The sequence below is a fragment of the Mugil cephalus genome, chromosome 4 (assembly GCF_022458985.1).
Source record: "Mugil cephalus isolate CIBA_MC_2020 chromosome 4, CIBA_Mcephalus_1.1, whole genome shotgun sequence".
Classification (NCBI taxonomy): Eukaryota; Metazoa; Chordata; class Actinopteri; order Mugiliformes; family Mugilidae; genus Mugil; species Mugil cephalus.
Window position 1 is genome coordinate 23,452,463 of NC_061773.1, and position 23,778 is coordinate 23,476,240.

The 23,778-nt window shown below is 40.6% G+C and overlaps 3 protein-coding genes and 2 non-coding genes across 6 annotated transcripts; 3 read left to right on the top strand and 2 right to left on the bottom strand.

Annotated features, from left to right (window-relative positions):
- Positions 1 to 985: 985 nt before the first annotated feature.
- LOC125007412 (zinc finger and SCAN domain-containing protein 22-like) lies at positions 986 to 6,202 on the bottom strand. Its single transcript, XM_047584239.1, has 2 exons — positions 5,968 to 6,202; positions 986 to 3,364 (listed from the first exon to the last, which is right to left on the bottom strand). Exons 1-2 carry the CDS (start codon positions 6,179 to 6,181, stop codon positions 2,445 to 2,447), a joined length of 1,134 nt encoding a protein of 377 aa, XP_047440195.1. The 5' UTR covers positions 6,182 to 6,202; the 3' UTR covers positions 986 to 2,444.
- A 2,318-nt stretch (positions 6,203 to 8,520) lies between these two features.
- Positions 8,521 to 17,946, top strand: gnl3 (guanine nucleotide binding protein-like 3 (nucleolar)). The gene is made up of 15 exons (XM_047583543.1): positions 8,521 to 8,618; positions 8,828 to 8,886; positions 10,451 to 10,591; positions 11,446 to 11,565; positions 11,651 to 11,728; positions 11,806 to 11,941; positions 12,040 to 12,143; positions 13,407 to 13,557; positions 14,951 to 15,038; positions 15,133 to 15,310; positions 15,403 to 15,545; positions 15,756 to 15,892; positions 16,359 to 16,543; positions 16,734 to 16,785; positions 17,146 to 17,946. The coding sequence occupies exons 1-15, from the start codon at positions 8,606 to 8,608 to the stop codon at positions 17,235 to 17,237; spliced, it is 1,677 nt and encodes a 558-aa protein (XP_047439499.1). The 5' UTR covers positions 8,521 to 8,605; the 3' UTR covers positions 17,238 to 17,946.
- Positions 13,210 to 13,333, top strand: LOC125007501. The gene has a single exon (XR_007112721.1). It is a non-coding gene; the product is annotated as a small nucleolar RNA SNORA47 (small nucleolar RNA).
- On the top strand, positions 15,598 to 15,672 carry LOC125007498. Its single transcript, XR_007112718.1, has one exon. It is a non-coding gene; the product is annotated as a small nucleolar RNA SNORD19 (small nucleolar RNA).
- A 123-nt stretch (positions 17,947 to 18,069) lies between the features above and the next one.
- On the bottom strand, positions 18,070 to 23,544 carry glt8d1 (glycosyltransferase 8 domain containing 1). Of its 2 annotated transcripts, XM_047583545.1 has the most exons (10): positions 23,474 to 23,538; positions 23,170 to 23,216; positions 22,803 to 22,901; positions 22,292 to 22,502; positions 22,090 to 22,207; positions 21,924 to 22,008; positions 20,750 to 20,862; positions 20,490 to 20,656; positions 20,247 to 20,359; positions 18,070 to 19,032 (listed from the first exon to the last, which is right to left on the bottom strand). In XM_047583545.1, the coding sequence occupies exons 2-10, from the start codon at positions 23,183 to 23,185 to the stop codon at positions 18,848 to 18,850; spliced, it is 1,107 nt and encodes a 368-aa protein (XP_047439501.1). In that variant the 5' UTR covers positions 23,186 to 23,216; positions 23,474 to 23,538; the 3' UTR covers positions 18,070 to 18,847. The 2 variants fall into 2 exon arrangements, with proteins under 2 accessions (XP_047439501.1, XP_047439500.1); XM_047583544.1 differs by having other exon boundaries at positions 23,170 to 23,544.
- Between the last annotated feature and the right edge of the window lie 234 nt (positions 23,545 to 23,778).

A 23,778-nucleotide genomic window follows, 5' to 3' on the forward strand; every position in this document is an offset into this window, starting at 1 on the left:
GGAGTTGTGGGGGGCCGGGGTTCGACCTATATCGGGCGCTGCAATTTTAAATTTAAGACACCAGAATGTGCAGTATTTTATTTGTACTTATATAAAACGAAGTATTTCGTTTTAGCTGTGAGATGCACTCAGGAAAACCACAGAAATGGAAAGCACCCCACCAAGTGTTGCAAACGTGCTACTGCAAAATTAAAGAACACTGGATCCAGGCTGGATCACCCAGACCTCCATCTCCCATCTCCAACTAATCCACAACACCTCTGCCCAGTTATTAAGAAGGCCAAAGAAGCGAGACCACATCACTATAAATCTGGTCTCACCTCTTACACCATCAGAGCCCTCAGATCCTCAGGCCGTGGTGTGTTCACTGGGCCTTTTCTGTTGCAGCCCCTCGGCTCCGGAAGCTAAGAAACACCTTAAGTTATCGTTACTCCTTGGCTTTCAATTGCATTGGATCTGTTTTAATTTTTTCACCTGAGCGTCCTGGGTGTTAATAGCTTTTCATTTCTTCATACACTGATGTTGATCTGTATTTTACAGGTTTTATATGTCATGCTGAATGTGAAGCACTTAGGTGCAAACGCTCTTTGCTTTTAAGGTGCTACATAAATTAATTAAATTAATTTTGCAGAATTATGTTTTCTTTTTTTTTATGTGCAGGAGTAGGACTTCGGTTGAGCGCAGCTGAGAAAACGGCAGCTCATTTGTACACTTGTCATACGAGAAGCTTAACTCGGCACATGAATCACGGCTGCTCTGAAGCGTCGAGGTAAGCCAGGACACCGAGACTGAGACTTCAACGTGACATTTCAAGGAGCGCTCTGTGAAATGAATCTATCGCCCTGGAAATACGTGACACAAATCGCGTTTTGCATCCCCTCTAAAGGCAGCTAAGCTCTGCGCTACAAATGCCTCATTCATTTGCCTAGTTAACCTTTCTCACGATAGATACACTGTTCACACACAAGACTGGAGAATCACAATGAATACTCAATTACTACTTTATTCAAAAATAACATTTAATACGCAATGATACAACACTGTACAGTAGAGTGTGTGTGTGCAGGGGAGCAGACGTCCCCGAGAAGACTGAGTGATGGGCTGCTGGTCAGCTGTGAGGACGTCCTGGAGTCGCCTCATGCTGCATTCATCACATGTAGAGGGACCGATGAGGAGGGAGACTGACTGTGAAGGTATCACACCGTCGTCCTTTTGCTTTTTTTTTTTTTCCTTTCCCAATTTAAATTCAAATTCAACAGAAATACTCACAGACCCTGAGTTACTGACTTTTCTGATTAATGTTTCCCGTGTCCCCTCGTGTTATGAATGCAGCATTAATCCTGAGAGGAGGAAGGTAACCGTGGGATCTGCTGTGAAGGGCGTCAGTCCAATAAGTGAACAGAAGGGACTTTACTCTGTGACGAACCAACAATCACTCCTGACATCGACCCCGCAACCGAGGCCTCTTCGAAAAAAACAAAAAAAACAAAAAAAAACAAAACACCTCACATGTTAAATAACCACTGTGGTGAAAACACAGCTGGACATAAATCTTTGCAGACTGAGACCCTTGAAAAACCACAGGTGGGTTGAGTTAATACTGTAAAGCCCCCGTTAGGAGACCGTGCACCGTCCAAGACAGATGCCATAGTGCATGTTGACGAAAAAAAACAAACAAAAAAAAAAAAAGACACCTAAATTTGCTATAGGTGGCGACTAGTGGTATTTTACAGAACATCACATTATTATCACACAAAGTAGTGGAGCAGATTTGTCCGACGTGAGATGGCAGTACGCAGCTCTGCAGTGAAGTAACAGCACTGACGGTAAATGTGGGGAAAAGAAACAGGCCGCATAAGGAATCGTCCACACCGGCTGCTCTTTGCTTGGATTTTTTATTTTATTTTATTTTAATTGCTACATAAAGAACGTTTGCCAGGCCGTCAATTGACCGGTTAACTGAGAAAACGGAGCTTACTTCACGTCTTGAAATAATGATTATGAGACGCACGTCGAGCCTGCGGTGTGGATATAAAGTGACTGGCTGATGATGATGTGCCGTGACCGTGCTGAACATTCGCGCGTTAGTGGATGCATCTCTGTCTCAAGGCATGTGTGGAAGACTTCATCAGGCTAATTATACGACTAAGGAAAGGCTAGATACTTCAGAAACGCTAGCTACTAAGTCAAATTGTGTCTCGGAGATGTAATACTCGGTGACAAGTACAAAATTAAGTAAATGGCATACTAAAGTGGCTATTATAAATTCTATTGAGGGAATGAGAAGTATTAGGTAAGATTTAAAAAAAAAAAAAAAACGTTCTCTAAGACTTGCGTCCCTAGAGTTCGGAAAGCAGGAAGAAAAAGCCTCATCTCGATGGCAGCGCTTTTAGCTTTTTTTTTTTTATAAAAACAAAAAAGTTTCCCACGACGGCACGCCTGCATCATTGCCCTGAGAAGTACGTTCCCTCGCGGCTGTGGGTCTGGAGGTGCCTTTTGATTTTGTCGGAGCGGCTGAAGCACTTGCCGCACACGGGGCAGCTGTACGGCTTCTCCCCCGTGTGGATCCTCATGTGCACCTTCAGGTGAGCCATCTGCGTGAAGCCCTTCCCGCAGATCTGGCAGCGGAAGGGCTTCTCCCCCGTGTGGCTGCGCTGGTGCTCCTGCAGCCTCCCGGACGAGCTGCAGCACTTCCCGCACACGCCGCAGCGGTACGGCTTTTCGCGCGTGTGCACCTGCACGTGCACGTGCAGGTGGCCGACGTGGCTGAACGCCTCGCCGCAGACCTTGCAGCAGAAGGACGACATGTGGCCTTGGAGGGGGGACTTTTGGTGGGGGCAGTCCACGGCGTTCGCTCCCTGGCTGCGCATGTGAGACGGCTGCCCTCTGTTCGCCCCGGGTCCGGCTCCCTTCGCGCCGACCATCTGACCCCCGTTCTCCACCCCGATAATGTCAATGTTGTTCTCGTTGGAGCAGTTTGGGTTGACCGGCGCCAGAGGCTGAGCGCCGCTGTTGGAGGAAGTCGAACCCCTGTGGGCGCCTCCGCTCTCGGCCTTCACGTGTCTCGCCGCGCCTCGGGGTCCGGGGTCCCTTTCCCTGTTCTCCACGCCCTGGCTCTGAGGGAGGTTGGACGCGTGAGGGCCGTCCTGCGGGTATTCGTTGGCGACGCGCGGAGGGGTGAACATGTTCTCCGACGTGCTGCAGGAGCCGTGGCCCCGGAGCTGATCGTCCCCCGGGTTGGCCCGTAGATCCCTCTTGTCCTTGATCTGAATGGGAATGCGCTCCTCGTGCCCCATGCTGGGACTCCACTCGCGGCGAGGATGCTCACCGTCCTCCTCGTCCAGCAGCGCCATGGACGGACGGTCTGAAAAGACAACGGGAAACAGCTGAAAATATTAAACACACTGCGGTAAATGAAGCTCAGTGAGACTTCTTGCATTTGCATTTAAATACACATTTTACTTGCTTTAAAGACAACCAGAAAATTTGGAAATATTATCCTATGTTGTCCCTATGAAACTAACATTTACCGGGTGGTTTCAGAGGCTGCATTTGCTGCAAGATACATACTTCCTCTGGCCGGACATCTGTCCGTATCTCAGGAAATGTATGAATTTATCACTAGATCATTTCACTCTGTGTAAATTAAAGTGCAATGCATACGTCTCTGGTATTTATTGCACTAAATTTCTTGTGCAATATTCATTTTTAAGAGCAATATTATTAATATTAAAGAGTTTGTCATTACTGATGATATTCAGGGATATATCCATGTGTATGTTCTCCTGACTCCTAGTTTGGTTTCTTGCTAAGCTTGATAGTCTATAAATATTTTTTTGTACTCTTTCTCTAACCTTATATACAGTTGCTATTATATATGTATATATATATATACATACATATATATAGCCTTTGTCTTTGCATGCCGCCATTACAACTGAATGTCCCCCTGGGCAATAATAAAGCCTTATGTTGTATTATCATGCATCCCAGGGTCAGACACTTAGAAACTGAGAGACGAAATTAACAGAAACAGCAGATGATGCTACTTTGGGAAAGAAGTGAAGACGTGCAGCGGACTCTGTTTCCTGAGGAAGCTAAGATCCTTGAGCGTGTGAGGCAAGATGCAGAAAATCTTTCACCAGCCTGTTATGGCCGGCAGCCTTTTCTCTGGGTGAGGCACGGCTGTCTGCAGCTGCGTTTCCATTACAGGTTTTCGCTAAAATCAAAGCGATATTTCTGAAATTTTGATGAAGTCTTTGAATGTGTTTCAATTGAGAGTTTTTGTGCGAATGAGCTGTGACTGTCGTTAAATCCTGTCTCACGATATCTCGCAATTCTCTTAAATTTTCATTTCGTGAGACTTCACTTTGAGGAAGACGGACTTCAAACTGACACCAAAGGACAAACTGGTGAGAAAGGACGGCTCCGTCCTCGTCTGCTGACAGGTGGTGGAGAGGAGGACACTTAAACTGTTATCGATCGTGGATAACTACGACCGACCTCACCACCAAATACTACACAGACAACAGAGCAGCACCTTCTCTAAAAGCCTCCGACAGCTTCGTTATCTCAAGGGCCGCTACTGGAACTTTACTTAGCAAATCTGTCCTGCCACAAGCCGTCAGTCTGTACGACTCCTCGTCCGTGTGTGAGTCCAGACGACACTCTGGACTAAGCGTTACTGGTACATTTTGCACATGTTTGCACTGATTCAGCTCCAGTCCCACAGTGAACAGGACTTTACAACAACTCTCCTTTCCTTGTTATTTGCGTATAGCCGCTTATTATCATTCTACGTATATGATATATATTATTTCTTGCACATTTGTTCATTTGTGAATTCTATTTTTTTTCGCATATGCTACTTTTAATTTATTTTTACTAGATTTTACTTGAATCTACTTATACTTAATTTTATCTTTCTTTTTACTTGTGGTTCCCAAGAGTGTTTTTCATGTGCAGCTACGCTACTGCGACCAAGCAATTTCCCCTTGTGGAAGATTAAAGTCTGTCTATCCAATTTAATTCATTTCATTTATTTTTAATATTCAATAATTTTCTTATTCTCGAAAATATTTCACATTGAAAACATACCCAATATTTTTTGATTTTTTTTTGAGAATAAGAAAGTTATTGAATATTGCAAATAAATGAAATGGATTAAACTGGACAAAGCATTAATAAATAATCTACAATAATAATAATACATTTTATTTATTAGCACCTTTCTGAACCTAAAGTTCAAATGCAGATAAAATACAAAAAAGTATAAAATCATAAAATTAAATTAATTAGTTTGCGGGATAAGGCCAGAGTATATTACCTTAAATACAGTTTTGAAACATATCTAAGCTACATACATACACATATATGCATATGTTACCTAGATATCTTTGCAAACTGCTTCTATGCGATGAAGGTAACGAATTTCCCTGAGGATACATAAAGTATTTATTCATCTAATTAAATCCCAGCTAAAGGAGGAGGGGGGGGTCCTGAATGCTGCAGTAAACAAACACTACAGACACAGCTCCTGGGAGTTTTCTTTTTGAGGGTGTTTACGTCTATTTCTGTCAAATAAATTAGTAAAAAATAAATGCTTTTAACGTGCATGCAAGAGTCAAGACATAGCTTAATGCTAAGCAGAGGTGGGGGGGTTATGGGGGGGGGGTTACACTAGCTGTCTGGCTAACGAACAAAGGTTGCTAACGCGTTAGCCGCCGCTGCACAACAACAGCAGCTAATGTCAACGAGCTAATGCAAAGGACCACAAGTAAAAAAAAAAAAAAAACCTCAATGGAAAGCGAGGCAGCGTCTTTGCGTGCGTATTTATTGCGTTGTTACGTTTTGTCTCGCATGCCGTGAGCCTCAATTTCAGTCCCCCCCCTCAACTCCCCCCACGAAGTGACACCCCCCCCACACACACACACACAACCCCAACAGACCGAGCTAACAGCAGCTAACCTGGCCATATTTCGATCCCAGCGTCCCGCAGCCTGCGCCTCAGATGGTCGTTCTCCCGCTCCCTGATCGCGATCTCCTCCTGGTACTCCAGGATTGTGTCCTCCACGGATTTGTAAATCTCCTGCGCGGCAAGCATGAGGCGCTCGGTTAAGAAGACGTTTAGAAACTGCAGCTTGGTCATTTTCTTGGATTGCACGGAGCTCTTGCAAATCATCTATAAAAAAAAAAAAAAAAAAAAAAAAAAAAAGGATGCTGGACCCGATCACGTGACCCGGACTTGCTTCTTCTTCTTCTTCTTCTTCTTCTGCTGCTGCTTCTTCTTCTTCTTCTACATCTTCCTTGTGGATGAGCCACATGGATGGATGAACATTGAGCTTAGCCTGGAGTTTGCCCGTATATTAAACTATATCTCTTATTTTAATTACCATATCTGATATCTTATAGTTTTTGATATTTTTGTGTTTGTTTTACTTTTCTGCCTTTCTTCGTGAATCCCCGAGATATTTTGTTTATTTCTGTTATATATCCTTTTTGTATGTGTTTTCATCATTCAGTTATAAAAAAACAAACAAACATTGAGCTTTTCAGTTTCAATGCAGGAATGCTTCTTACTTCCTCTCGGTACAGCTATTAAATGAGAAAAGGTTTATAAAATCAAGAAAAAAAACTTGTGCAAAGTAAAAGGCGACACTAAAAGAATACGTATTTATAGTTTATTTGAAGTTGTGTATTTACAGAAAAGTATTTCAGTATATGTCAAGTGCATAGCAATGCAAATAAATAATAAGCCATTAGGAGAAAATGTTTAAGATCTATATTGTTACATCTGATTGATTATATATCAGTACATTTTGTTTATATTAAATCCATTTATTATATATAGGGACATTTAATATGGTAATGAATCATAGGGTGAGAGGAGCGTAGGAGTTAATAAGCTTATACTTCTTCCTGCTCCTTTTCAAACTGATCTTCAAATTGATATTGTTTCCTTTTTTCTTTAAAACTAAAACTAAACTAAACTAATAAAGGTTGTATTGAGAGAACTCACACTGTTCATATTGTTCTACAGTGTCGGCCAGAACCAGAGACGGGATTCGATGTTATTATTAACTGCATACGTGATCTAAGCTTTGGACTTGTTTCTTCTTCTACATCTTCCTAATGGATGAACCTTATGGATGAACTACTGAGGAGAATCTTTACAGGCAACGCAGGGAAGCTTCTCACTTCCTCTTGGTCCAGTTGCTATTTTAAACAGATGTTAATGACGTGCCATTAACACAACCCTCCATACTGCGCCAACTCACCTGTAATGTCCTGGCTCACATGTCAGAATGCTCTTTGCAAGCTTCAGCTCCGACTTTAACACCATTATTCTCAACAGCGTGGCGTCTATGCTCCCATCACTCCTCAGTCCTGACCCTCACAACCTCTTCCCCTTCAGGGCCGTGTGCAGAATCTACACACCATCATATCACAACAGCAACACCATCACCAAATTTGCAGATGACATGACTCATATTGGCCAGATTAGTCATAGCAATAAGTCGGCCCACAAAGATAAAGTCCAAACACTTATGACATGTTGCTCTGACAACAACCTGCTACTGAACCTCTCCAAAACTAGGAAAAGGGGAAAATATGCTCCTCTGTGAAACCGTGGAGAGGGTAAGTGAGTACAGATTTCTGCGACCACACATTTCTCAGGACCTCACATGTCACGCTAACACCTCTGCTCTCGCGAATAAGGGACTGAGAAATGTGAATCTGTCCCACGATCGGCTGCTGTGCCTCTGAAGGACCTCTGTGGGGAAGCATACCCACCCACAACATCCTGGTGTGGTTCAAAAGCAGCACTGTGGCTGACAAGAAGGCTCTAAAGAGAGTCTCGTCACAGCGCAGCTCTCGACCCACGTGCTGAGAACCAGATGTCACGAAGCCACAGACATCACACAGGACCACTTCAAGGGGAAGTGCTACATAGCCATCAAAGATTGCATCTACGGACTCATAAAAAGTTTTTTTTCACCCAAAAGCGATAAGTGAGCTAAACGCTTGAGACTCCAGTCTGGGTAATATCTGCATATATGCATAAGACAAAAAAACTATCATGCATCCTAATCCTGCTACTTTGAAAAAAAATGTGTTGGTTGTGTCAGATGTTTTGGTTGAATCCTAGAATGGCTTTTATCAATTAAATCAGAAGAAACTCCAACGACATATTGCATGCATATTGTATATTGCATATTGCATAGAGCTCTGATTGGTTCTACTGTCCCATGAAGGACTCAGGGGAATGTTAAAGGGTTAACCCTCATTATACCTTCCTCAACTTTACATCTTTGTGGCGAAAATGTACAAACACAAGAAACTACTATAAAATCCTCATACATAGATATTTTCTTTTTTTTATTATTCTCATAAATTACTTAAAAAAAACTCAAAACTGCCAAAGTTTCAGCAGTTTTCAGGATTTTAACCCTTTTGTGTGGTGCATCACCACCTCCGACCAGCAGGGGTCAGAATACGAACCACGCGCTGACAAAAGCGGAAGTGACATAGCGTCAAACTCGTGCAGTCTCTTTCCACGTGTGTGAGAGCATTTCAGTCGCATTGGCAGATCCACTGCTCCACCATGAAGCGACCGAGTGAGTAAACATGTCTAGTGCTGTTTCTTTAACACATCAACGCGTTTAAAACAAACATTTAAGTCTTTATTGTGTTGTATGTATTAAAGCTCGCGGCTAATGAGCTAACGGCTGCTAATAGTTTTGTTAAGAACCGGCCGCTTTTCATTAGCTTCTCACCGAGCTAAGCTTTCAACCTGACTCTTCTACTTTTATCTCTTCACCTTTAGAGTTGAGGAAAGCAAGTAAGCGAGTGTCCTGCTCCAAACGTTATAAGATACAGAAGAAGGTGAGTGGCTCCACTTCAGTTTTGTTGTTTTAGCTTAGCACGACTAAAGAGAAATGTTTCAATGGACGACGAGGGCCATGTGAACGAGAGGAGAATAATAGTCTTGGTAAACTTTATTAACAAAAACACAGATGAATGAATCAATATTTATTTACCAAAGAGCTGCGCACAGACATGAGGACAGATAAAACTAGATTAGATTCAACTTTATTGTCATTACACATGTGCAGGTACAGAGCAACGAAATGCAGTTTAGCATCTAACCAGAAGTGCAATGAGCTGTAAGTTCATGTAGCATTAATAGTGTGGTTATATAAACAGAATGGCACAGGTTGGTTTTATAGCATAGGGACAATATTTACAGATGGAAACATGTACAGGTGTGAGCAAGAAATATAAAATATTATACAGATGTATTTGTGCATTAAAAATAAGTAGACTATAAACAAGAACTATAACATAGTGTACACCATTGGAAATTAGGTGATACAAAATACAGATAGAGTGAGCATTAAATAGTGAATACATAATGAGCAGTGGCCAACTAATGCTACTAAACTAGTGCAATATTTGGTGCATAGTCCTGTTCAAATAGATTTTTTAAGTGTGCAGAAGAAAAGAAGAAAAAACTTTATTTTTCCCACAACTGGGAAATTGCAGTTTGCAACAGTGTACATAGGGGCAGAAAAGTAAAAGTAATAATAATAAAGAGTGGACTGTGTAAAAGATAAATAAGGCATTTGGGAATGATCTTAAAATAATAAACCAAACGATGAGAAGCCATAGTGCTGTACACAGACCGTATAATAGACTCAGAACAGACAAATAATACACATTCAGTCACACAGTCCAATAGACCAATGTTTCAGGGATAAATCATCACAGGAAAGTATCAATGAGGCGAGTAGTTAATGGCACAAATGAATTTTTGTGTCTGGATGCCATGTTGGGAGGCCGGGGGGTGAGCAGGGGTCAGACGGGATCATTTCTGCTTCCCTGGTAGATCTTAAACATTTGCCCTCTACAATTCTGCCACACATCCTTACACTATATTACTGAGCCTGTTAATAACTCTCACTATGAGGGACCCAAAGCAGCAGATAAAAGAGAAGGTTAAAACGGACTCAATAAAACAAGTGTAAAACATCCTCATGAAAGTATTTCTACTATCGAACAGTAAAGTAAAAACAGAGGAATGTGCTGGAGGCTTTTTCCTAAAATCAACAATGAGTTCTTTGGTTTTAAGAACATTTGCTAAAATCATTCACCACTAGGCCGCAAATCCTGTCTGATTGTTTAACAGAGTCATCTGTGTATTTAATAATGTGCCTACCAGCCTGCTGACTACGACATTATATTGTATTCAATGAATAAATGTGGTGAAAGTACACAACCTTAAGGGGAAGATAAAAAGATAAAAAGCCATTTACTGTCACACTCTGAGGTCTGTTGGTTAAAAAGTCGCACTACATCGACTCGTCCTTCATTTCTACCATGTTTTACTGATGTCAGTGTCCACATGTAATTGAGTTACACTTTTTTTTGTTTTTTTTTTCTCGTTTAGGTCCGGGAGCATAACAGAAAACTAAGAAAAGAGGCGAAGAAGAAGGGAGTGAGCAAACGAGTGAAGAAGGACCTCGGAGTTCCCAGCAGTGCTCCCTTCAAGGAGGAGATCCTGAGGGAGGCAGAGGAGAGGAGGCTACAGGTCAGCACTCATTTCATTTTTGTCTGTATTTCAACAATAATCTGTCAACATCTCAGTGTCGCCTTCCACATTAATGCAGAGACCTGGTGTCTCTGTTCCAAAAAAGACTAAAATGATCTCGGCCTCGATCACTATGATCTATTACAGGGGTGTGAAACTCACATACAACCCATTTAGACCATTCAATTGGTACGATTCATTAAGAAAAATAATTTGGGATCATTACTCTCTGCTGTTTAGTCCTGGCTCTTAATGTTGTGTTTTGTCCACTTCTCTCACTAAAACGGTGACAAATTAGTCTTTGCAAATTCACACTACAGGCCAGATTAAAGCCTCTGCTGAGTCACTTTTGGCCGTTTTCCTCTTTGGTAGTTGACATTTTTTATACATTTATAGATGTAATGTTCACTTTGCATACAGATCTTCAGACTATGCCTAATAGACAGTAATAATATAAAAAAGAATGTAACTGGGGAGTTACCTTTTCTCCACAATACGGTCATTAATTTGGAAGATGTTGCATATTTAACCCATTTTTCCCAATATGAGAGGATTTCTTCCGGTTTGTAGTTGACAGATGCCGTTATCTTCATGTTGTAAATGTCCAGCAGCACATTTATTAAATATTCATCTCTCTATAACATATTTTTTTTATTTTATTGGCTAATATCCAAAATGCATGGTCTTGCTTTCTAGCGCTATTTCTCTTGTTAAAATGTATTTTAGGGCTGCATGTATTTCTTTTAGATGCATTTCAGTTACATTGTATTTTGTTGATTTAGATATAGTTCATATCCTTAGATCCTTCTCTTCATGGTTTCTAAATGATGGTGATAAACATTTTAAACCCATAGATTGAAGCAGAAAAAGAAAAAAAGCGACAAGCCAAAAAGGAGGAGCGAGCCCAGAAGAGGAAGAATGAGAAGCAGCCAGAAAGTAAAGAGACGGAGCCCAAGGCCAAGAAGGCTCGTGAGGTAAAACGCAAACAACGCTATCAGCTGTTTATTCAGATTTAAATCACTTCATCGTTGAGCCTCATTTTCTGTCTCGTCTGCACAGGATGACGGTGGAAATAAACCACAGAAGAGTGCACCCAACAAGAGCTCTAAGCAGCATCTATGTGCTGAGTTAAACAAGGTAAACTCTTCACAGATCCAGTCAGCGTGTGATACTAGAGAGTAATGGCTTCACTCATGCAGTCTCCTCTCCCTCAGGTAATAGATGCGTCTGATGTGATAATAGAAGTCCTGGATGCTCGTGACCCTCTCGGATGCAGGTGTCCACAGCTGGAGGAGGCCGTGCTGCAGAGACCCGGCGACAAGAAATTACTTTTGGTTCTGAACAAAATAGGTAAAAGGAAGCTCGTGTTCAAATTTAGTGCAGTGCATCCACTCCTCAGAGGCTTTGAGATGAGTTATAAATCTGACTGAGTTGTGTTTTTGTTGTAGATCTGGTACCAAAGGAACACGTTGGGAGGTGGATGACGTATTTACAGCAGGAGTTTCCAGTTGTGGCCTTCAAAGCATCAACATACGTCCGGGACAAAACAGTGGTAGGAGGTGCATTCACACGTCAGTGATTTAAAAAGCAGCGTTACGGCTCAGAGCGAACGGTGCATGTTACGGCGAAGCTCAAGGCTGGCAACAAAGAGGGAGGCCACACACACAAAGAGCCATCAAAATGGTTTAAAATTTAAATCATAATTATGATACTTAACAAAATTAGTGATGTCAGCCGTGACTGGATGAGTGTAACAAACCAAACAGAGGAACAGGCTGAGGAGATAATAGTCTTAGTCCTTGTCCCAGTTTACATGCAACGGAGAAAATCGAGTAACTGACGGGAACATGTCGTCGTCCTCCTCCACACTAGGTGGCGATATGTGTCTTGTCAGTGGGTTAATACCGTGTTAATACGGCCCCCTTTCCAGTCGACCATATTATATCCATATAATAAACGAGTCAAGAGTCGTTAATGCAGCAGACTGACATCGCAAACAATAACCAGATGGATAATTGTATCTTTTTTTTAAATTTATTATTCTTGTACATAATGTTTGCACATGCGTTATCCTGTCGTAGTCTGATTTAAGCGTAAACATGCCAGAGAAAACCGAATTCCAATCACATTTTCTGGGTGTCTTGATCGGATAAAGTTTCTGATTAAGGGAATTATTGCTTTTTTTTCACGTGCATGTAAATGCACTGACTGAAAAGGGTCTTATGCTTTCATAGAGAATAAGAGAGTAGGAGTCACACGCTTTATGTGAACACGGTTGATCTCAGCGGATTTTAATTGTAAACAACTTCCTGTTTTTTAATAAATCAGCCTTTTGTATATATTTTTATATTAAAAAATGTTGAGCTTTTTAACCCTAATTTGACTTTTCCCTCTGTTGGACATGAGAAAAGTATCAACAGTAACTCGAGGTTAAAGCTGCACATTATCCAATGTTTCATCTTTTCCCAATAAGGAAACAAAACTTCAGCTCCTCCTTTAAGTTCACAGCCTCCTTGTATTAAACTGTGAGTCTGAAAATGACCGAGATAACATTTGTCAGAGTTTATACTAAACAGTACAAGCAGGAATGTGCGTTGTGATTACAAAGCGTTGTCATGTGGAGGACTGAGAAAGTTGCACAGCTTGTGTTGTGCTGTTGTAACTGGTTATAACCTCCAAGAGTAATGAACAAACCACTTGATTGAGTCACTCTGTGCGACGCAGAGCTGATATGTGTGTTTGTGAATCATCTTTGATAATAAAACTGTTTGTGGGGGGAAAAAAAATAACCTTGTTCTGGTTTTGTCTTCATCAGCAAGCGAAAAAGCGAAGAATAGTTGCATCCAACGAAGTCCTGGATAAATCCAGAGGAGCCGCCTGCTTCGGGAGCAGTTGTCTCACTGAGCTGCTCACGAGTTACGCTGCTGCAAGACAGAGCGAAGTGTCCCTGAAAGTGGGCGTCGTTGGTAAGAACAGATAATCCTACGAATCCTACGAATCCTACACGTCCTTTAACTGTGTCACTTTTCACTCTTTGACATCGATGCATTGTTGTGTTCATTTTTTGAATGTCTTTCAAAGTAGGATTTAGTGGAATCTAGTGACTCGTTTATGGGTTTATTTTGTCAGGACGGTGCTTATTAATGAACAGCACATATATATATATATATATATATATATATATATATATATATATTATATATTATATATTATATATTATATATATTAAAAAAAACACTACAATACAAACAAGCAATATAAAACAATGTATAAACATTATGATCCCAGTTAAGATTGTTCACAGGTTTGTTTGAGTTGGATCCAGTGTTTCAGTTCAACTTTAAAAGTTTTTTTTAATCTTGACGTGTACGTATATGACGTTATCCGAAAAAGTAAAAGCTGAGTGGCAAAGAAATCATAGCAGCTACCATCACCACAAACACCCTTATTATTCCCTAGATGCTGGAGAAATAAACGGTGATGATATAAGGACAGTTGATTCACTTTTTTTAAATTTTTAATTCAGTTTCTGTATTTGAGAGGGACAATACAAATGAATCGACGTTTTGACAGTATAAATGCACCCGATGAAAATGATTTGAAAGGCTGATTTTCATCTGTGGTCCCTTCACCAGGTGTTTTATGGAGTTTCAGAATAAATACACAAAAACAGCATATACACAAATAACCTATGTCGTTTACACGAGAGAACAATGAAAGTTACCTGCTACAGTAGCAATAAAATAACACACACTCAATCAGTGCTCACATTTTTTGGTGTCAACGAGCCATTTATTAGCCAAGTGCTGTGATGTGACGCTCTGTATGAGGAGACAGTCTGACCGAACGCAGGGATCGTGTAGCCTCTCTCTTCTTGCTGCACCTCAGCTGGTTCTTATAGATTTAAAATGTATGAAACCAGATAGTTGAGGAGGAGCAGAGCTGTGCATGATCTGCTGTACTGGACAGATGTTTTTCCCCCAAAGCAGTTTGTTTCTTAAGAATATGACATTGTTCATTAATGCTTATAAGCAACATTGTTCATAATTAAACTGCTTTCTAGATGGATAACGTTAACTCACAGTGAGATTTAATGTGGTATATTTAACTACAAGCTACAGCTTGTCTACAGCTACAAGACCTGGAGAATAAAAAAAATGATTGTTTGGACAATTATTATTACTTCCAAGTATTTTTTTTAAAGTTTCTAGGCTTTAGACTGAGTGTTTTACAGTAGCTCACTAAAGAAGAGAACTGTGTGGATTTATGCCATCATTAATATTTCACAATAATCCATTGAAACGTTGAGCTTTTATTATTTATTTTTTTGTATTTACCTGTTGTCCTTTATCTCCTCAGGTTTTCCTAATGTGGGGAAAAGCAGCCTCATCAACAGTGTGAAGGGCGTCCTGGCGTGTCACGTCGCCGTGAAGAGGGGCAACACCAAGTATGTGTTTAATCAAATACTCCATGTTTCCTTTTATGACGTTAATAATTTACATATTTAATTAACTCTTCTTTCTCTCTTCGCCTCTGACCAGACACATGCAGGAGGTTCACATCTCCAAGAGCGTGAAGCTGATAGACAGTCCGGGAATCGTGGCGTCGCCGTCCAACCCGCCCGCCTCCATGGCTCTGAGGAGCCTGCAGGTGGAGGAGGGGCAGGAGAGCGTGGGCGAGGCCGTCAGGACTCTGCTCAAGCAGTGTGATAAGACCGAGGTAGGTGGGAAGGGAGAGACGTGTTGGGTCTGGTTGTTCTCATCAGCTGCTTTTCTCTTAAATTAACCCAGTGTTTGGTTTAATTTTTCTAGATCATGCTTCAGTACAACGTCCCCGACTACAGGAACTCTCTGGAGTTTCTGAACTTATTCGCCAAAAAACGAGGTTTCCTGCAGAAAGGCGGCGTTCCTAACGCAGAGCAGGCCGCCAACACCTTCCTCGATGATTGGACAGGGTGAGTGTTTGGGTGTTTCTGGGGGTTTAGGGAAGCTGAGCCAGCTGCAGTTTGGAAATGAGGACAAAAATGTGAACCTGCATAAAACGATGAAGACTTCTAATCCAACTCTGATCCAAGCACCGTGGCAGGATGTCTGCAGATATGTCGAGTGGCAACGTTTCTGATTAGATGTTTAAAATCGACAATATTTTCTCCATGTCTGCTCAGAGCCAAACTCGGCTACCACTCCAAGGCGCCGGGAAACCACAGCCTCCCTCCCTACCTGTCTGACGCTGTGGTCGCCGAGATGCAGAAAGGCTGGGATCCGAAGATACTGAAAGCAGGAAACGAGGAAACTCTGAAAGGTACCGGTGTTAAATTCAGGTTTTCTAATCCAATAGAATATTTTTGTAGATGTCTTTTTAATTCTTAACATTTATTTTCTTGTTTTTAAGGCCATGGGTGTAAAGCATAGGTCTTGTGCAGGGGAGGGGGGGTCGCAAAATCTTTGGTTGATTGGACATTTATTATACATATATATGTTTTGTTTTTTTTTTAATTTGCCCCACAAATTTAAATTTTCTCAAATACACATCAACATGAATCTAACATATATTAGATAAGAGATGATAATAATAATGTATATTTATAAATAGCACTAGGTTGAGTTTAATATATATAACACATATAGTAGGTAGTGGGTCACTACTTAATTTCCCCCCTCAGTTTGGGATCCTTGGCCTGAAAAACTTTGAAGACACCTGGAATAAAGAGATGCCAGAATGAAAGTCTTAGCTGAAAGGCTCATCTCGTCTAACATGTCTCTTGCAGGCGTTAAGTTCCCGAGCATTTCCAGCAGCATCACCTTCATCTCCAAAGGCCCGACTGCTGGTCTGCTGAGCGTCGCCGACGTCGCCGAAGAAAAACCTCCCGCTGAGCCGAAGGCTGCAGCCGCAGAGGAAGCAGAAGCAGCAGAAGCAGCAGCAGCAGCAGACGGGAACGACGAAAACGATGAGGTAACTAGAGACGGAGAAAGAAACGCGCCGGACGACGCGGCTGCTTGAGATAATGGAAATGAGGACAAAAAACGCAAGTCTCGATTTGTTGATGAAGACTTCTAATCCAACTCTGATCCTTTTACTTAACTGGAAGCTTTTTCTGTGTCTGTGGGATTTCTGGATTTATAAACGTTTGCTCTGTTTGCAGCCTGAGGAAACTACAGAGGTGGCAACAAAAGCAAAGAAAAAGTCACTCAAAGGTAAGTTTTGTTAAATTTTCTTGTCTATAACAAATCAGTTTTATCAAGTATCTGCACATTTTTCTTTGTATTATTCTGTTTTATTTCTTAATTATTTTCTTTTTAAATCAATATTAATGGAAGCATTATATTGCTTCATATATATGATATGTAATAATTCTTATTTAATTATGTAACAATAATGTAATCATATTTACTTTATTATTATAGTCATAATTTTCTGTATGTAACATGTAATTATCATGAAAAGTCTCACACACACATATTGTTCACACTTTGTTCATATCTGTATTGTCTGAACAAAAGAAATGTATTTTATTTTATTTATTTTTTAACATCTCATTTTCTCTTTTCCACCAGGTCACGTGCAGTTTCAGTCCGTCCCCATTGACATCAACCTCTCTGCAGCTACAACAGCCGACGCCTACGACTTCAACACGGACTTTAAATGAGCCTCAAACTGAACTGAGTTCACGTTAAGAGCTGGACGGAAGAAAACGCTCACATGAAGAGGACCTCTGACCTTCTGTCTGTCCTTCCAGTTGAATGATTTAAGTCCAGATTTGAGCCACTTCATCTCGGCTTAAACCCGGTAGATGGTGGGAAAACTTACAAGCAGCCAAAATATAAGACACACATGTAAAAACAAATGAGTTCTGATAAGAGTCCTGCACAAAAATCCTCCTGTATGACTGTTTTTGGAGGATGTTTTTGGTGGATGACGCACCAGAGTTGCTCCCAGTGCTTCACACTGATGTGAGTCAGTGGGTAAATGTGATGCTGTGACTGTAAAATGCTTTTAAGCACCAAAAAGGTTGAAAAGCACTTAAATAAAAGGTGTCTGTATAATATAATTAAATAGTACTACAACCTACAGCCTCCAAAATAAAAACAGCTTCCAGGAGCAAACATTTAGTGCAGGATGGAACTTATTCGTTTTCACTATTGTACCTAATTTATTGGCCAGTAAGCAAATTCTGGACTAATCTTTCAGCTGATCCAAACCAGTTTTTTGTCTAGAACTGCGTGTGTGTGTATATAACTATTTCTCCCAGATGTCTGCAAAAGGTGTCCAGACGTTATTTGTAATATTTTGTGTTGATGCAAAATACTGTACATAGACAATTTACTATAAATGTAATAAAACCATCTACGAAACGACGAGCTGCCTCCTTTTCATTATATTCTTCTAATTATGATGCAACTGATTAATTCTGCACCATTTTAACAGCTTTTATTATTTTACATTTGGGAAATTACAGAAATAAAGCAAAATCAAAGGAGTTTATCACATAGGTTTTATTTCATGTATTGTACAAAAAAAGATGAATATTTACACCGACACGGCTAAACTGCTTTTCGATGCTTATTACAAAAATCCTGTAGTTAGGTAAATAGATGGGGTGGGGTAAGCGTTGGCACAAACACGTCCTTAGGTTTTAGTTTGCTTAGTGGTCCGCGTACAGTTCAACCTGAAGAACGAGTCATTTGTGGCAAATTAAAAATAACGGCGCATCATGAAGAGACTCCACCGTCGTATCAAAACTAGGGCTTCACAAATGTTACGTACAATATTTTTTAAATTCCACAGGAGGTGTGAACTGAGGTAATGGTGTTAGAGCATCTTCATGAATCAAAGAGCGACTTGGGGAATGTGCTTCGGGCTGATTATTACACCATCACAGCTCAGCTACAAAAACACTTTAGTTTGCTAATCACGATTCAGCTGCTTGTAAACGTACCCACCTACTTATACGCCATCATAATTTGTGCATAAATGTGTTGGCACGCTGTCATTGTATCTGACCACTGCTGGCAGGTAGTGTTATATATATATATCCACGTTCTCTGATCATTTATATGTCAAACAATCTCATTTTTAACAGTTTATCAAAACCACAGGTGGCTGCTATTTCAAAAGGGACAGGACAAAGGTTTAGTGTTAAGGTAGTAACGCAGGTCCACACAGAACTCAAAAACAGGGGGTTTGGCAAATGAGAAGAAGGCCTTAGTTCCTGAGATGTTAACGGGGTTTCTGCTGCGAAGGTCCCGTCCTTGGAGTCTAGCTGTCGCCCGCGTGTCGGCGCACGGGGTGAAACTTCCCCGTGGGGTCGGGGATGAACCACTTGTCCCACACGTCGGTGAAGGAGGACGTCCGTCCCCAGGGCTTGTAGTGTCCGTTCCAGTGGAGGAGTTTGGCGGCTTTAACAAACTGGAGGGAGTAGCGGTTTCCAGCGCCTGTCGTACCTGAAGAGATGGGTCATTATTTCCTTTTATTGTGATAAGTATTCAGACATTATACTGTTTCTTTTTGAAAATTATAATATAAACCTGCATCGTTCCCAATAGTCTGATCATCGAGTCAACATTTAAACTGGATTATCACAGTCTTTTACGGGAATAACTTGTCATTTTTGGAAGTTATTATTTTTTGGCTGGACCAGAAAATGCTCTAGTGTCGGTCAGTTCAACATGTAGATGTATTATGTCCAGTGGATTTACATTAATGCCCTCAGGGCAGCGCTATTGTGCACCCCCACAAGTAAGACAACCCCAACTCTTTTAAACTTAATGACCCACGAGGGAAATTACTTTGACACAGTAGCTTCTGCAGTTTCCCCACTGTGGGACAAATGAATGTTTTTCTATTCTATTCTTCGTTACACATAAAAGTAAACATCTTTAAAAACAAGAAAGATAAAATAATAATAAGTATTGTTGAAAATAAGTATTCTTATCTAGCTAAATAAAATAAACAGTTTAATCAAAAGATTTACAGAATTAGCATCATGAACAAAAATACAAAAGTAGTTGGTAAAACAGTGTCTGAGGTGATGCGGTTGTTTGGCCAGTTGCATAGCAACAGAGGCACAGATCGTGTTGCATCCCTTTAGTTACTAGGCTGATGAATGCCAGTTTTACACAGCAGGTTGTTGCTTCATTATTATCATTTTTCTATCTCACTTACTAATTTTTTATTATTATTATTTTCCTTGTTTAACTACTTAATTTGGCATATTTGCATGTGCACAAGATCACTGCTGGGAAACCAATTACTGTGTTAGAGTTCTTTGTCTAATGCATGACTGTTTTTAATGACTGTTTTATTGTGCTGGGAGCTGTAAACTCAATTGCCTGCATGGGATAAATTAAGTTTTCTGAACTCAGAGCCACGAAAATCATCTTACCATGAATTCTTTAGGCAAGGAGATGTTTTTATTTTTTATTTATTTTAATTTTTTTGCAGATTTTCAAGCCTGAAGCATCACACTCTCAATATCATAATGTTTTAATAAGCGTCCAGGGCTGGAACTGATTTACATTTTTTCATTGGAGTGTGTCAATAATAAGGTATTTTGACAAAATGGGATTTGAAATATGAGTCATCTGTGAGGTCTGTGGTTCTTTTAATAAAAAGATAATTTTGTCCCGTTTTCTATCAGCAGTTGAGCGTAACTTACCGAGGTGTCTCACGTGCCACAGTGGGTCGATGGTGGAGTGACGTTTGTAAAAAACAATGAGGAGTGGAGGAGTGGTGACGCTTTCCGCAAGTGTTTTACTGTACAGATCCTCCCTGAGGAAAGAAAAATTAAAAGCTGCTCAATGCCAACGCTGCATTCGATTTACGTTTTTACAGTTTTTTTTATTTTAAAGTTTTATGAATTTAGCAGAAACCCACCGTGTCACCCGAACGGGTCACTTACCGCTTATTGAGCTCCATCCAGTGCTCCAGCTGTTGGGTGATGTTCTGGTTCTTCCATTCAGTCAGGTTGGCGACTATGACCCCCGGGTTGAAGGAGCAGGTGCCGGCCCTCATCCCCAGCTTCTGAATCGCTTCTTTCTTGAAGTCCAGGAAACCTAAGTAGTTATTCTGTTGAAGGGAAATGATTTTTTATTCACAGATATTTTATGTATTTCTCGATTTTTTATTTTTTTTTAAACATAACTTAAAATGTTCATCTACCTGATTCCCAGCCCCGCGGATGATGCCCTTGGAGGATATCGAGTCGCAGTCATCAGAGAAGGCAGCGGCGTGTCCTGGTTTGAGGTTGGTCTCGTAAAGTTCTTGAATATCCCCTGAAGTCGGACAGAAGAGACAAAATGCATTCTTTGAGAGACCTGGGCGTTTTTAATTTCTCCAAGGTGATTTGAGATCAGTAGGACCTAAGAGCTATAAAAACTAAGCATCATCTTTGAACAGGAAGTAGTAGTTTAAAAAAACAAAACAAAAAAAACATGTCCTCATATGTGGACACTGGGATTATTTCATTATTTACATTTTAATAAAGTCACCCAATGTGTGACAGAGTATAAAACTGTTTATTTTAATTCCTGTACATGGGTGAGCAAAGACAGAACAATGAAGTCCCAACGTCCTAAAACGAGTATTAGCGATGTTGTAGCTCGTTGTTATTGATAAAATTTGTTAAATTTGCGCATCATATCAAACTAGAAACATTAATAAGAATAAATAAACAGGTTTCAACCATAAAATTGAATGATGTCTTGTACCTCTTCCACTTTTGTCCTGTGATCGTCTGTAAATTGTCTTGTCATTCTAAACTAGAAAAGTTAATGAGCATAAATAAACACGTGTATTGACCCTTGGCTACCAGTACATGGCAGATAAAAGTGTCTGCTTATGAGGACAACGGGTCTAAATGAAGCAGAATAAGCTGCCACAAGCCTAAAAGGTAATGTCCTCATATGAGGACGCTGGGTCTCAGGAGGTTAAAAGGACAGCAATTGTTGGTACTCTGGAGGTTGGCATGATTTGTCTGATTTTGCACACAATGAACTTCCATTAATTTTGATTTCCTCTCAATTTGCACACAATGATTTGTTTCTTTACAGTATTTTCTCTTTTTCCTTTCTATTTATTTATTTGTAGTTTACATGTGTAGATACATTTTGCTTTACATAGAGGAGGCATTTCACAAGCCTTTCTTGGCTTCCATTGCTCCTGAAAAGAAACTAACCATTTTTATACCATTTTTAATGTTTTCTATCTTCATTGCAAATAAATTTAAAGTAAATCAATTCAGTTTCCTCATCACTAGCTCCCAATAAAACACACACACACTGCTCCTTAAAGTTCAGAACCTACGTAGCTCCCTTCCTCCATGTTGGGGTCTTACCTTGCACAATTATGTCATCATCCAAATAGATAGCTCTCTCTGCGTCTGGTATGTATATAGGCATATAGAATCTTGCAAAGGTCAACTGGAAAACAGACCATCAAGAAAAAGTTAACCACAGATAAGGAGCAGCTTGAAGATTTCATGCTATGTTCAGTGGTCTTACTGGTTTTGCAGCCTCCGGCATTTGAGGATCATTAGCAATCTTTCCGCTGAGGAGCTCAGGCTTGAAAATAACTATCTTATGTTTGATGTTGTTCAGCTTCGTCTTACTCATCCACGCCCTGTTGGAAAAATAAGAATCACATTACTTTAATTACACAACTGACATTAACACGCTCACGCCAGCACGCATGTGACCAACATACTTCAGGTGATCGACTGTGTCATTCAAGGTCACGATGGTGAAGACGACGTTGGCTTTGCTGTTCTGGTAGACGCTGTTCATGGCGGCGACCACAGCGCCGAGCCTGTCCTCGTCAGCGGCGACGAGAACCAGGATCTCCTCCCCATTCCTCTGCGGAAGTGGTCTGACGTCTGGAGACAGCTCAGCCTCGAAGGGAAGGATCACCCCGGCATCTGAATGAAGACAAATTGATTTTATGGACTCATTTTTAATGCAACTAATTCGTCTTAGAAGGTCCTGAGGAAGCTGAGGTCCTTCAATGTGTGTAGTAACATGCTGGACATCTTCTACAAGTCTATTGTGGTATATAGTTTATTGGATATCGAGTGTCTGTACATTGCTGCTGCAACTGTTAATTTTTCCCAGTCTGTAATGAATAAAACATCCATCCATCTAATAACTTGTGGACAGCAGTGATAAACTAGGTATTGGGAAGAAAAGAGACACAGATTTCAACATAAAGACCAACACACCTGGGTTTTCTTTGTGCAAAAAGTCGCTGAGGTTGAGGATGTTTCGTTGCACTATGATGAGGAAAGCCACAGCCAGCAGAACGAGGATGATCAGGTTTACTGGGAGACACAATGAAGCCCTGGTATTAGTACACAAGTTACGACGAAATTTTGTTTGGCAGCAATCTCCAGTAGCAGTGAAGCTGCACACATGTGAGGCAAAGTAAGGTTATTTGTAAAAAAGCACAACATTTAACAGTTTTTCCACAGTGCAGCTGTACCGGGTTCCTATTGCATTTTGTATTTTCCAAACACAAAACGTGTACAGACATGCAGACATACGGAGGAGTATAAATGCTGCTTAAGGAAATCAGCCACATGGACTCACCTCTTCTTAGTGTCATAACAACAGTCTCACTCGTCCCTCCAGCAGGTCTAATAAAATAATAATAATAATAGAAAAAAACAAATCAAAAAACCATGGGATTATTCTGAGTGGAGTCCTCACAGGTTATCTTGAGGCTGTCTGCTGAGCTGAGGTGAACCCGAATTGAATCTGCACCGCTGCGTGGCGGTGACGCACGATTTACAAGTACAAATTAGAGGCTGTGAAGTGTGTGTTAATGTGCACACATTTAGGATATGTGCAATGTTTTGGCGGAGTTTTAAGAATAAAAAATAAAAAAACACACCGGAGTCCAATTGCACGCTAAAGCCAAACTGCCAACTCAACATCAACAAGTTTTTTTTATTCCATCCGTTTATCACAATTGTACGTAGAAATAGATGTCTACCACGTGCCTGATTGGGAAAATTACATTCTCTCCCTGTTTTCAGTACCCATAAATGTTATGAACTATATTGCGGGATGCGTGTTTGCTTCAGTGTCTAGAAATAAAAGTCGAAAATATACGGAGAAGATGTAATATATTTTACTATGTCTCAAATATAGCTGCGACATATATTGTCAGGCAATCTTCTAGGCAGCCAAAAACAT